The sequence below is a fragment of the Brachyhypopomus gauderio genome, chromosome 7 (assembly GCF_052324685.1).
Source record: "Brachyhypopomus gauderio isolate BG-103 chromosome 7, BGAUD_0.2, whole genome shotgun sequence".
Taxonomy (NCBI): Eukaryota; Metazoa; Chordata; class Actinopteri; order Gymnotiformes; family Hypopomidae; genus Brachyhypopomus; species Brachyhypopomus gauderio.
Genome location: NC_135217.1, coordinates 1,989,395 through 2,004,333, shown reverse-complemented (window position 1 = coordinate 2,004,333; position 14,939 = coordinate 1,989,395). Strand labels below are relative to the sequence as shown.

At 45.5% G+C, this 14,939-nt stretch overlaps 1 protein-coding gene across 1 annotated transcript; it reads left to right on the top strand.

Moving 5' to 3' along the window:
* The first annotated feature begins 34 nt into the window (after positions 1 to 34).
* atp1b2b (ATPase Na+/K+ transporting subunit beta 2b) lies at positions 35 to 11,732 on the top strand. The gene is made up of 7 exons (XM_077010902.1): positions 35 to 540; positions 4,441 to 4,569; positions 6,880 to 6,984; positions 7,243 to 7,445; positions 7,609 to 7,668; positions 9,254 to 9,349; positions 9,659 to 11,732. The coding sequence occupies exons 1-7, from the start codon at positions 450 to 452 to the stop codon at positions 9,824 to 9,826; spliced, it is 852 nt and encodes a 283-aa protein (XP_076867017.1). The 5' UTR covers positions 35 to 449; the 3' UTR covers positions 9,827 to 11,732.
* Positions 11,733 to 14,939: the final 3,207 nt, after the last annotated feature.

The window sequence follows — 14,939 nt, the reverse complement described above, 5'->3', positions numbered from 1 at the left end:
AGCAAGAGAGAAGCGGTGAAAAGGGTTTTTTTTCTGTTGTTTTGCTGCAGTATCCGCAGATTCTGTACTGCACCGCGTGCGCTCTGCGGAACGCGCAGCACCGGAACGCGCAGCACCTGAACGCGCAGCGTCAGTGACACTCACACACACCGCCGCTGCTGGATGCGCCCTGTGATGAGAGAGCGCCGAGTCCACGTCTAACTTCCTCTCTCATTCACCCGTCTCTTTATTTTAATTTTAATAGCCTACACAAGTGCTTTGATCTGTCCAGACTGCGCAAGGACTGCGCTTTTAACATTAAATTAATTCATAACAACTCTAGACTAGAGCCTGGTCGGCTGTCTTAACTCTTTCTCTGCCGTACACAACAATTTTCATAGTCTTCGTCTTTATTGCTTTATTGTTTGCAAAGACAGCGCGTCTATCTTGCGTCAAAGAATCAAAAGAAAATGGCAAAAGACGAAGGGAAGAACGGATGGAAAGACTTCATATGGAATCCGAGAACGCGCGAGTTCTGTGGCAGGACCGGCACCAGTTGGGGTAGGGTTTTTATCCCCGTTTTTATTCCCATACTTAATATTCGTGTTGCTTTCATACACACATATATGCAGAATTTTCCCAGATGTTTTTTTATCCATTCATATCTGTTTTTCTTGTGGGAGTGTGGGGGGAGAGGGGGTTCCTCCCGTTATCTCGTTGGAAACTCTTTTGCACTGCGACATTGCCTCGTTCGCACTTTTTCCAAGTCTGATGGCGAATCTGGTGTTTAACGCACTGCAGGGCCATGTGCCAAGCGTTCGCTCAGGTCCCTCCACACGCGCTAAAGTTTAGGCTGATTGCAGCACTAGGCAGATTGGAGCCTGCGGCATCAACTGTCTGCAGGGAACAGCTTCACATTACTCCGGGCTTCTCCATCGCACATCACCGGGAACATGCCGGTCTCTGCAGCAGCACGCGACAACTGTTGCAGAATGGACTCATCCAAACGAGGGGAGCGTGCGTCAACACCGGCATTTCACCGAGAGACACCGGCTGTGGGTGCACGTTCCCCTTTGAACTGATCTTGCGACGCCCCATCTGTGCAAATGTTACCCCCACCGCCATGAGAGAAAGCGAGAAAAGACCGGCCTGGAGCAAAGAGGCGCTTCCTCCCATATTGGCGCGTGCTCTACCGCAGGGACGTTTTGACAGTTAGTAAATCAGATCGAAGCGGAATATTTATTTTCAAAAGACCGTAGGAGTCTATACTGTATTATTCAAATTTAGGAAATTATGTCTTTAATGACGTGTGTAATTTGATAAGTGATTAATTAATTGATTTGATAAGACTAATATTGCATTAGTGTTGCATTAATGTTGCATAGATGTAATCCTGCTATAATAGGCTCACTGGTTACTGGATCACTGGATCTTTGTGATGAAGGCTGATCTGATCTCAGGTTATTGGAGAAGTTATGTCATGCCCATGAAAGTTTAACTGAGTTTATACTGAGCTGAAGTGAATACTGAGTCATGAAGTGAGTCGACTCTGTGGGTTTCCCCTGTTCCTGGCCCTGTGTCCTGAGTTGAAGTGAATACAGAATCACAGTCCACTCTGGGTTTCCCCTGTTCCTGGATCTGTGTCCTGAGATTGCTAGCCCAGCAGTAGCACCAAGCTGCAATGAATCATTCCTCCTGAGACTTCCATGAACAGAGGTCTGCTGAAAGCAATGCGGTTTTATTAGCTTGTGTGCGTCTGTGTTTGTGTGAGTGTGTGTGTATGTGTGTGAGAGAGAGTAGCTGTGTTTCTAGTTGCCCTGCTAAGCTGTTGTATTCTGTAAAACACCTTAATGGCTCTATTCCTGTCTCTGGCTTGAACTGTGGTAAACGTGGCCTCTTTAATGTTTGCCCTCATTACCTGGGCTTAAAGGTAACTCGGCATCCGCCTTACAGGCACACTAGGACAGGCCCTGCAGGTAGAACAGGCAGGCAACATAAAGTAACCGAGCCCCGGGAACATCACTCTTGGACCAGTCAGCATGAAGTGGGGGTGGCATGAAGGGGAGGGGGTGTGGCATGGAGTGGAGGGGGTGTGGCATGAGGTGGAGGGGGAGCACTGTGATGTGGATATCTTCAAAGACAAAGTAGCACCCCAGAGAGCTGCCAAAGGATCTTACAGCACACTCCTGCTGTAGCCTTAGAGTGTGTGTGTGTGTGTGTGTGTGTGTGTGTGTGTGTGTGTGTGTGTGTGTGTGTGTGTGTGCGCAGAACTGCTGAGACTCCAGCAGGAGGGCTATCAACAGGGCTGCAGTACGTGAGCTGTGGTAGCTCCATCCTCTAACAGGGGGTGTAAATAAGCGTGAGACAGAGTTTGGTGTGCCACGCTTTAAACAAACATGCGATATGTCACAATATATATCTGTCCAGCCCCGTGGAAAAGGAGCAACGTGATTGTGAGGATCAGACCAACCACATGCTCATGTTTTGGGTTTTTGTTTTTTGTTTTCTGCTTTATTTCGCTCTGCCAGTGGAGCAGAACCTTTGACCAGATTAAAGCACCTGTGTTCTGCCGCACATGTGACTGATGTCTGAATGAATCAATCAGCTCCAGGTAAAGGAGGGAGTTCTAAAGGAGTGTGTGTGTGTGTGTGTGTGTGTGTGTGTGTGTGTGTGTGTGTGTGTGTGTGTGTGTGTGTGTGTGTGTGTGTGTGTGTGTGTGTGTGTTTGCTTTAATTAAATGAATCAGGCATGGCCCAGTTGTTTGTTTGTTCTCCTTCAGTCTTGTGATAAAAGACTACAGAAAGGCATTCATCATGGAGAACCAGATAAAGAGAGGGTAGATACAGAGAGAGGGAGGGAGGGAGAGAGGAGGTGAGGGAGAGAGGGAGGAGGTGAGGGAGAGAGAGGAGGTGAGGGAGAGAGAGAGGAGGTGAGGGAGAGGGTGAGGGAGAGAGAGAGGAGGTGAGGGAGAGAGAGGAGGTGAGGGAGAGAGAGAGGAGGTGAGGGAGAGAGAGAGGAGGTGAGGGAGAGGGAGAGGAGGTGAGGGAGGTATTGTGAACGTTTGGAGCCATGCTGTGTGAGACTCTAACTCAGCTTGCTCAGTCAGCAGAGGGTCAGGTCCCCCAGAGACACTCGATGAGGTTGACCCCAGGAGAGGTGCTCTCTGACGGGGGAGATATCGAATTCCTGCTACCTCTACCTGATAGGCCATCAATAACACGAGGGTTGCAGAAGGCTATGTTGCAGTGTGTTTGTGTGTGTGTGTGTGTGTGTGTGTGTGTGTGTGTGTGTGTGTGTGTGTGTGTGTGTGTGTGTGTGTGTGTGTGCGTGTGTGTGTGTGTGTGTGTGTGTGATTGACATTGTATCACTCTTTGAGGAAGTGTTAGGCAGAAAACATTTGTCCTCAGGTTAACATAAATTTTTATTTGAAAGAGTTAAGAAAATCCAGTTTAGCTGATCAAACAATGCAAAAAGTTTTAGACTGAGATTAAGGTGTATGTGTAGTAAGAAGTCTTTATAATGTTTTGGTTATATTTTGTTTATTATTTGTGATTTTTATTTGGAATAATGTAATGAAACCTTTAGCTTTTGATTCCAGTATTTCCAGTGTGGATGTACAGTTCCATTGTGTATATATATAAGAGGCTAGTGTGTCAGACTGTGACGCGTTGGCCTAGACAGCCCTGTGCAGTGTGAGGTCCCCTCTTACTGTTGGTCAGCGTTATGGGATTCCTCCTGCAGGGCATGGTGACGTCACTACGCTGATGTAACACGTCTATGTCTGGAGTGATCAGTGGAACCTGAATCACCTGGGTAGACAAGAAGGTCAGATAAGAGGAACCATACAGCTAATCGTGTTAGATAAGCTTGTTTTGGATTGATATTCTGTTCTGTAAGTGGAAAACCAGAAAACATACTGAGAAATTATATTGGAAAAAGCCCCCGAGGTCCGAGTCACGCGCGCACGTGTGAGTGTGTGTGTCCCTAAACCCACTACATCTGTTTCCTGCCCTGCTCCCAGCTGCTCACACTGCCCTGGGGGAGTTAATCTTGGTACCCAGACTGTTATGCTGGTATGAAACCGATGGGACAGCATAGCTGTTTTAATAACATGAATGTAATCTAAGTAAGTGTGTGTTTGTGGGTGGTAGTTAACAGGTACGAGGATTAACGTTATGACAAACGTTTGGCTTGTTGCATAGACATAGAGAAAATACACACAAACACCCAATTCTCATCTTTCATAAAAATAACCGTAAACCTCATGTCTAGCGTCATGTGTGTACAATCTCTGTGTGTACTGTTTGTACTGTCATACAACCTCACCAGTCCTGTATGTACAGAACATATAGCACCAAATTGTGTGTGTGTGTGTGTGTGTGTGTGTGTGTGTGTGTGTGTGTGTGTGTGTGTGTGTGTGTGTGTGTGTGTGTGTGTGTGTGTGTGTGTGTATATACACAGGTCTGATCTTTTTGTTCTACTTGGCCTTTTACATCTTCCTGGGTGGGATGTTCAGTCTAACCATGTATGTCATGCTCCTGACCCTCGATGACAACGTACCTACCTACCAGGACAGGCTTGCGACACCAGGTAACACCGCCCAAACAGGACAGGATCACTACACCAGGTAACACCGCCCAAACAGGACAGGGTCACTACACCAGGTAACACCGCCCAAACGGGACAGGATCACTAAACCAGGTAACACCACCCAAACAGGACAGGGTCACTACACCAGGTAACACCGCCCAAACAGGACAGGGTCACTACACCAGGTAACATCGCCCAAACAGGATATGATCACTACACCAGGTAACACCGCCCAAACAGGACAGGATCACTACACCAGGTAACACCACCCAAACAAGACAGGAATACTACACCAGGTAACACCACCCAAACAGTACAGGGTAACTACACCAGGTAACACCGACCAAACAGGACAGGGTCACTACACCAGGTAACACCGCCCAAACGGGACAGGATCACTACACCAGGTAAAACTGCCCAAACAGGACAGGGTCACTACACCAGATAACACCGCCCAAGGGGGACAGGATCACTACATCAGGTAACACCGCCTATACAGGACAGGATCACTATACCAGGTAACACCGGGCAAACAGGACAGGGTCACTACACCAGATAACACCGCCCAAGGGGGACAGGATCACTACACCAGGTAAAACTGCCCAAACAGGACAGGGTCACTACACCAGATAACACCGCCCAAGGGGGACAGGATCACTACACCAGATAACACCGCCTAAACAGGACAGGATCACTATACCAGGTAACACCGGGCAAACAGGACAGGGTCACTACACCAGATAACACCGCCCAAGGGGGACAGGATCACTACACCAGGTAACACCACCCAAACAGAACAGGGTCACTACACCAGGTAACACCGACCAAACAGGACAGGGTCAGTACACCAGGTAACACTGACCAAACAGGACACGATCACTACACCAGGTAAAACCGCCCAAACAGGACAGGATTACTACACCAGGTAACACCGTCCAAACAGGACAGGGTCACTACACCAAGTAGCACTGCCCAAACAAGACAGGGTTACTACACCAGGTAACACCACCCAAACGGGACAGGATCACTACACCAGGTAACACCACCCAAACAGGACAGGGTCACTACACCAGGTAACACCGCCCAAACAGGACAGAGTCACTACACCAGGTAACACCGCCCAAACAGGACAGGATCACTATACCAGGTAACACCGCCCAAACAGGACAGGGTCACTACACCAGGTAACACCGCCCAAACAGAACAGGATCATTACACCAGGTAATACCGTCCAAACAGGACAGGGTCACTAAACCAGGTAACACCACCCAAACAGGACAGGGTCACTACACCAGGTAACACCGCCCAAACAGTACAGGGTCATTACACCAGGTAACACCGCCCAAACAGGACAGGATCACTACACCAGGTAACACCACCCAAACAGGACAGGGTCACTACACCAGGTAACACCGCCCAAACAGGACAGGATCATTACACCAGGTAACACCACCAAAACAGGACAGGGTCACTACACCAGGTAACACCGCCCAAACAGGATATGATCACTACACCAGGTAACACCGCCCAAACAGGACAGGATCACTACACCAGGTAACACCACCCAAACAAGACAGGAATACTACACCAGGTAACACAACCCAAACAGTACAGGGTAACTACACCAGGTAACACCGACTAAACAGGACAGGGTCACTACACCAGGTAACACCGCCCAAACGGGACAGGATCACTACACCAGGTAAAACTGCCCAAACAGGACAGGGTCACTACACCAGATAACACCGCCCAAACAGGACAGGAATACTACACCAGGTAACACCGCCCAAACAGGACAGGGTCACTACACCAGGTAGCACTGCCCAAACAAGACAGGGTTACTACACCAGGTAACACCGCCCAAATGGGACAGGATCACTACACCAGGTAACACCACCCAACCAGGACAGGGTCACTACACCAGGTAACACCTCCCAAACAGGACAGGATCACTACACCAGGTAACACCACCCAAACAGGACAGGATCACTACACCAGGTAACCCCTGCCAAACAGGACAGGCTCGCAACACCAGGTAACACCGCCCAAACAGGACAGGGTCACTACACCAGGTAACACCGCCCAAACAGGACAGGGTCACTACACCAGGTAACACCGCCCAAACTGGACAGGCTTGTGGGACCAGGTAACACCACCGAAACAGGACAGACTTGCTATACCATCTGTTAGTTGTCCAAGATTTCTGTCTCTGTGTGTCATGTCTTTCTCTCTTGGTAACTCTCTCCATCTCTATTTCTCTCTTTCCCTCTCTCTTTCTCTCTCTCCATCTCTCTCTCTCTCTCTCTGCAGGAATGATGATCAGGCCAACAGGAGAGGATCTGGAGATCTTGTACACTAAGGAGAACACAGAGAGCTGGGACATGCATGTACAAGCTCTCCACCAGTTCCTCTCCTGTAAGGCACAACTTACTGTGTGTGTGTGTGTGTGTGTGTGTGTGTGTGTGTGTGTGTGTGTGTGTGTGTGTGTGTGTGTGTGTGTGTGAGACTCAGGGGAAAGAGGTGTCTCAGGACAGTGATGTCCATGTCCTCCCCTGCACCACTGCACACACTCACACACACACACACACACACCTGAGCGTAAGAGTAATCTCTGATGGCTAAACCCCCGCTAACCTTCTGTGGTCCTGTCACCGTCCTGCTGGTGTCCCGCAGCCTACAACGACTCGGTGCAGGAGCGGAAGAACCAGGAGTGCATCCCTGACCGATACTTCCTGCAGGACACGGCGGGCATGAGGAACAAGCCCAGACGCTCCTGTAGCTTCAGGCGCTCGAGCCTCGGCGACTGCTCGGGCATCGGCAACCGTTTCTATGGTTACAACGAGGGCAAGCCCTGTGTGATCATAAAGATGAACCGAGTGAGGCAGCACTATCCATTATTCAACCTGAGCTAGTTTAACTTTCTAATGACACTCAGCTTCACCTCAGGCTAACTCCCTCTCTCTCTCTCTCTCTCTCTTTTCTCTCCTTCTCTCTCTCCTACTCTCTTTGTCTACCTTTCTCTCTTTTTTTAAATGCCAGGTGATCGGTATGTTGCCAGGGAAGAATAACCAGGCACCTTCTGTTACTTGTATTTCCAAGGTAATCCATCTCTCCCCCTCTTTCCCTCTCTCTCTCTCTGTCTCTCTCCCTCTCTCTCTCTCCCTCTCTCACTTTTTCTTTCTCTCGCCCTCTCTCTCTCTCCCTCTCTCTCACTCCCTCTCCATCTCACTCTCTCTCTGTCTCTCCCTCTCTCTCTCACTCTCTCTCCCTCTCTCTCACACTCTCTCTCCTTCTCTGAATACCTTTTCTTGTTCCAATGAAGAGGATATATTTCCCATTAAAATTTCATTACACCCACACCGCAGTAGCTGGCTAGATAGTAGATAGGCGTATTTCAGGTTAGAGTCTGTTCCACCTCCACAAGTGCCTGACTCAGTCAAACATGGCCAGTCATCTTTACAGCTGAACTGGAAGCACATTAATGCCATCTGATTCTAGACATGCTGATTCTAGACGATCTTCGTCAATATGGTGTGACTGTAGCTGTTTTCTATCATATGGGTTTACTGTTACGTGGTTGGGAATCGTAGCCGGGACAGCGATCCGGTTCAAAGGCATCGTGTTACTGTCAGTTTTTCGAATCTGAGTGTAAACAAACCATGTTTAGAAAATACTTCATTCTTTATTATAGTTGTGTAAAACAGGTGAACTTTTATTACACTGCTTCATTACAATCACCTTGTAGATGTCCTGTTACAGACAATCATTCATTTATCACTATGCCAACTTGCAGCTCGTTTCCCCTGTCTGAGCTCCTGACCACAGTTGGATGGATGGGTTTGAGTGACAGCTCAAGCCACCAATGACACTGAGACATGCTTTATTTTCTCCACTCAGTAGATTCCTCTCTCTCCATTCTCTCCGTCATCTGTCCCGTGCAATTCACTTGAACCAAAAGCGTTTGTTTGGGCTTATTAAATTATAGATTATTAAATTGATCATAATTTATTTACTATACCAATTTCTATAATCATCCTTATCATAATGTTTATGGATAAGCGATTAGGCATTTTTGCAGTTAGACTAGATGTGCTGGACTGTGAATACTGTGTCATTATAGTACATAATACAATTCAAAATCAACACTCACAGAAACACTACCAACACTTCTTTCCAAACTGATTGAAATCACTTTTATGAACTAACCAAACATATTGTGGACTAATGAAGGAAAGGTAACAAGCGTTTGAGCCATATTTAAATCAATCATGCTGTGTATGTCCCGGTGACATCTGACAGGTGAAGCTGTGCTGGGTGAACGTAGCGGCTGGTGACGTCTCCCCTCAGGGCTGTAGATACTGAATTAGCAGAGTACCCTTCACTCTACTGAACGCTGGACTAAATTTAAGGATGGTAACCCAGTTGTACTATTTATACAGTGAGATGAAAGCTCGGCTTCACCGGGCTGGTGTGTGACAGTCCACATGCAGCACGTCTGGTCCTGGTGCTGATGTACTACTCCTGGGGCTTATTTATGGGCACAAATTACCACCTGAACTAGAAATATTGGTCAACTGGGATTGCCCCCCCTTCTCTCCCTCCCTATATCCATCTGTCTCTCTCTTCCTCCCTCTCCCTCAATCTCTCTCTATCTCTCTCTCTCTCTCTCTCTCTCTCTCCGTAGACTGAAGAACCAGATAAATTAGGGCGGGTGGTGTATTTTCCTCCTAATGGCACCTTCAATCTGATGTACTACCCATACTATGGCAAAAAAGCTCAGGTATTTATTACCAGACTCAACACAGCCCTGCACACTATCATTACACCAACACAGCCCTGCACACTATTACTATTTCAAGACATTAAGATTTGTGGTCTTGGAGAAGATTAGAGATCTTGGAGAAGATTAGAGATCTTGGTTAAGCCAGAAGATCATGGTAATCTCAGCATAGCTTAGAGATCTTGGTGAAGCCTCAGTGAAGCCTGGAGTTAAATTTGGAAATTTCAGTGAAGCTGAAACATTTTGGTGAAGTCTGTAGATCTCGGTGAAGGTCCTCCAGTAATGTTGCATTGTCTCTGTACACTGCAGCCAAACTATTCACAACCCCTGGTAGCCGTCAAGTTCCTCAACCTCACGCTGAACACCGACATCAACGTGGAGTGCAAACTCATCGCCAACAACATTCCAGCCAGCACAGACCGAGACAAGTTCGCCGGCCGCGTCTCCTTCAAGCTGAGGGTCGACTCAATAAACTAGCCCGGAAGGAAGCGTGTTCTCTTTGCATACACACACATCACACCACACAAAAGCTTCATAATCACAAATATCTGCCCGTGACACCTTTGACTCCACCAAATGCTCATATAGACAAACACTAGAAACAACACTGATCAGCTTGGGAAAAAGAAAGAACCACGTTTTCAGTGTTTCCATAGTTTTACACTATCAGAAGGACACAATCAGTATTGGTGAGTCAGCCAAGCATTGGATGATTTAGACGATTGGCCTCGGTCTGTGTGTGTGTGTGTGTGTGTGTGTGTGTGTGTGTGGGTCTCTATTTTCTCTATAACTGAAAGCTGAGAAATATATTTGTACTGCATGATTCTCCAGAACTGTTTACACTGTGAAACAGGGTAGTGTTGGACAGTTCAGGCCAATCACATTTGGGGTCATGGGTCAAATCACCACTGCACAGCCCCTTCAGGCAGCTCGCTCAAAGCAGACAGAGGTGAGGAAACAGGTGTGTGTGTGTGTATGTGTGTGTGTGTGTGTGTGTGTGTGTGTGTGTGTGTGTTTGATCATGCGCTGGTCCTCTTTTCTTCTTCCTCATAGTCATCATCAGGGTCAACAGCAGGAATAGTCTTCAGAAATGTGTCATGTAGATATCACACACACCTTCTCCGATATAAAACACTCCTCATTTCTAGGAGATGTGTCTACATATCTTTATTTATATGTATAGTTAATCATGTGTTTTCTCGTGTTTTTTCTCCCATGTTTAATAATGTGTAATTCACAGGTAAATGAGATGCTGTGTTTTGTATTGATTTGTACTGGGTCCATTTAGGAAGTAAGTTTGTGTTTGCGTGTGTGCATGTGAATACATGCTTGAATTCATATGTATATGTGTACATACATCGGTATGTATGGGCATGTGTGTCTGCTCCTTTATAATCCTTATGATGTCATGTTTATTTCATGGTTTATCTTTATGATGTCAAGAGTTTATTTCATCGTTTTTTCTTATATTGTCGTGTGTTTACTTCATGTTTCATCTTTATGAAGTCATGGTTTTATTGTTTTGAGAGTGTATACATTTATTGTTCATTAGGTGGCTGTTGAAAACATAACAAGATTTCAGTAGACATGATCATACCTCTAGAAGTGTGTGTACGCAGAGTTGATGTTGTTGGCCATTCAGGGCCAAGCCTGTGATGGAACAAAACCAAACAGGTTTTTCATTCATATCATTTCAGTTTCTTCTCACTGTTCTCACAGGTGCTGTACAGAACCACTCTGCCTTGAGCTGATGACACATATACACACAAACATACACATGCACACGCACTCACAAACATACACACATATGTGCATACACAAACATACACACACACACACACACGGTGCCCTTTTCCTCCTGTGTCATGGCCTTTGGCTGCAGGAATATGTGTGCTCTTCCTCATGACTGCTAATCTCTTAATCTGACTGAATAATCCAGGGCAGGTAGCACATTTCATCCCTCCATCAGATTTTATTCCCATCCCCACAGCATCTTCTCTTTCTGTAATCTTGTATCACTATTTTTCTTTCTTTTTTGTAATGTAACATTTTGTGTCTTTTTTGTCTTTTTTCCACTTTCGCCTTTGCATGAGTGTGCATGCGAGTGTTCGCGCGAGTGTTCGCGCGAGTGTGCATGAGTGTGTGCATGCTTGTGTGCTGAAGGTGAACGACTGGTTTCTAGTCACGATGCATATTTGATGGGAGCACTGGGAGGAGAGCTGCAGACAGCTGATCCTTCAGACCCCAGGAGTTAAAACCACAATATTAAATATTAATAACCTACAGGTTCCATATCGCATCTCATTAACTCAGCCTACCACAGTTCCTCATCCATCCATTCTCATTAGCATACTGTAAATGGTTAACCCTTCGGTTTTGTTGACCTCACGTTTTTTACTTTAGTGTTCCCGGTCTTCAGAGACCGGTCTGTTTTAACACACAAAAAAATTTTTCACCACCTTGCAAACATAGGCATAACGTGTGTGTGTCTGTAGGTGTGTGTGTAGGTGTGTCTGTGTGTGTGTGTGTGTCTGTGTGTGTAGGTGTGTGTGTGTGAGTGAGTGTGTGTGTGTGTGTGTGTCTGTGTGTGTAGGTGTGTGTGTAGGTGTGTGTATGTGAGTGAGTGTGTGTGTGTGCGTGTGTGTGTGTGTGTGTGTGTGTAGGTGTGTGAGTGAGTGAGAGTGTGTGTGTGTGTCTGTGTGTGTGTGTGTGTGTGTGCACGCGCATGTGAATTCATGCACATGAGTGGCATGTCACACTCAGATCAGAGTGTGCCTTGCAAACATAGGCATAACATGTGTGTGTGTCTGTGTCTGTAGGTGTGTGTGTAGGTGTGTCTGTGTGTGTAGGTGTGTGTGTGTGTGTGTGTGTGAGTGAGTGAGTGTGTGTGTGTGTTTAGGTGTGTGTGTAGGTGTGTGTAGGTGTGTGAGTGAGTGAGTGAGTGTGTGTATGTGTGTGTGTGTGTGTGAATTCATCACACTCAGATCAGAGTGTGCCTTGCAAACATAGGCATAACATGTGTGTGTGTATGTGTCTGTAGGTGTGTGTGTTTGTGTGTCTGTGTGTGTAGGTGTGTGTGTGTGTGTGAATTCATCACACTCAGATCAGAGTGTGCCTTGCAAACATAGGCATAACATGTGTGTGTGTCTGTCTGTAGGTGTGTGTGTATGTGTGTCTGTGTGTGTGTCTGTGTCTGTAGGTGTGTATGTGTGTGTGTGAATTCATGCACATGAGTGGCATGTCACACTCAGATCAGAGGGGCCTTGCAAACATAGGCATAACGTGTGTGTGTGTCTGTGTCTGTGTGTGTAGGTGTGTGTGTATATGTGTGTGTCTGTGTGTGTGTCTGTGTGTGTGTGGGTGTGTGTGTGTGAGCGAGTGAGTGAGTGAGCGAGTGAGTGAGCGAGTGAGTGAGTGAGCGAGTGAGTGAGCGAGTGAGTGTCTGTGTGTATAGGAGTGTGTGTGTGTGTGTGTGTGTCTGTGTGTGTTTAGGTGTGTGTGTGTGTGTAGGTGTGTTTAGGTGTCTGTATAGGTGTGCGTGTGTGTGTGTGAGAGAGCGAGTGTGTGTGTGTGTGTGTGTGTGTGTGTAGGTGTGTGTCTGTGGGTGTGTGTGTGTGTGTGTGTCTGTGTGTGTAGGTGTGTGTCTGTGTGTGTAGGTGTGTGTGTGAGTGTGTGTGTGTCTGTGTGTGTAGGTGTGTGTAGGTGTGTGTGTGTGAGTGTGTATGGGGATGTTTTCTGTCTCATAGATGAATATATTCTGAATACCCATTCACTTCCTGTGATGGTCACGCTTGACCGGCAACAACACAGATGTAAAACATTGGTTTAAAACACTCAAAATTCAATGAAAAAGATGATCATCACTTTTATATGTTCCAGTGCATAGTGTGGAGGATGGCATAAGGCCTTGCAGCAATCAGATGTAAAACACAATATTTATGAGTGGTTTAAGTTGTAAATCGGTCAGATTTGACCCGAACACGACAGGAGGGTTAAAGGTGCCCTAATTACAGCTATCATACACACACAAAAAAGAACCATGTATGAGTTATTCAAATAATAGTGAATGAGGCCAAAACTAAAACAATTTCTTTCATTGAGAACAGTGCCTCCTGGTGGAGAAAGACACCCCCACCCCCTTGCCCGTCTCTTACACTCTCTGACCTGTGAGACTGGTTATGGTTACAATACTTTTACTTGCAGGCTTGATCAGTTTTATGGCATCCTCACTAAAGAAATAATGTGACGTTTTCTTTTTACAAAGCGGTAAAACAACCATAACCACATTGTTGCCATCTTGCAATTATGATATGGTACTATAGACATCAACAAAGCAATGTTATTTAATTCCCCATGGACTGAATTTGATAATATTCTAAATAGAAATGTAAGATGAGATTAAGACAACTGCAGCAATACGAAATGTATTTTTAATAATGTATTATATTATAAAATTATATAAATATATATATATAAATATATAATTTAAATATTAAGAATATTTGGGTCAACCGATTCGATTATTATTATTATTTTTTTTAAGAATCTGTATTTTTTTCTAGTTTTCCCACTTAACAGGGAGAATGCAGTGCTATGGAATGTAAGAAGTATGTTTCAAGCTTGAATTTATTAACCAAATAAACCATGTAACCCAGAGCTAAACTACGTCCACCTAATGGCTCTGCATTTGTGGTGTTAACTGATCGTCACACTTCTGTGTGTAGTCAGGATACACCCCAAGCTTTCACATCAAGTCAGCTCAAATTACTTTAACTGATGTATGTGGACAATACAAAGAAAAAATCACACACATATACACATTTATGAAGTTATATAATATGCATTAAGTTTTCATTTGTCCTACATTTTAGAAATGTGCATCTAGTTTGTTTGGAAAGTAGGTATTATTTAGCCTTTGTTTGGATATTTATTCAACCGTTCGTAACTGAATACTGTGCTAACTGCATACCTGAGGGAAGACACCTGCCAAGAGAGACACTCATTAAAGATGAAGCAATTGTGGGACCCCCCCACCAGAGACACATCAAAAACCAGACATTCTACAGAGTTCAGTGATAAAAGGGCACACAGGGTGTGTGTGTGTGTGTGTGTGTGTGTGTGTGTGTGTGTGTGTGTGTGTGTGTGTGTGTGTGTGTGTGTGTGTGTGTGCGCGCGCGCGTCCGTGTGTCTTTAATCAAACGGAGCATGCGTTGAGTGAGGAGAGAAAGTTCAACAGGGTCATGCTAATCTCATGCTAAATCTCCAATTATTCCTCAAAAACCAATGAAAAAAGCACAAACATCATAAACGCAATGTGCGAATAGGAATTTATATTCCCTATAAAAACAGCTACGTTTTTATGTTCTTCGCCTGTTTAGTTAGCAGGCTAACATTTTAAGCTATGGCAGACTTTAGGGAGCTAAGCTAGTTAGCCTATTAGCTTCGGTTAGTCAACTTAGCCCCACAGGCACAAATAATATTGTGATTATTAGATTGTCGACTACGTGAAATCATAAAAAACTGACACTGACTATTGATCTATTTAACACAGAATATGTAGTTGTTTGTATACAAACTGATCTCAGTATTA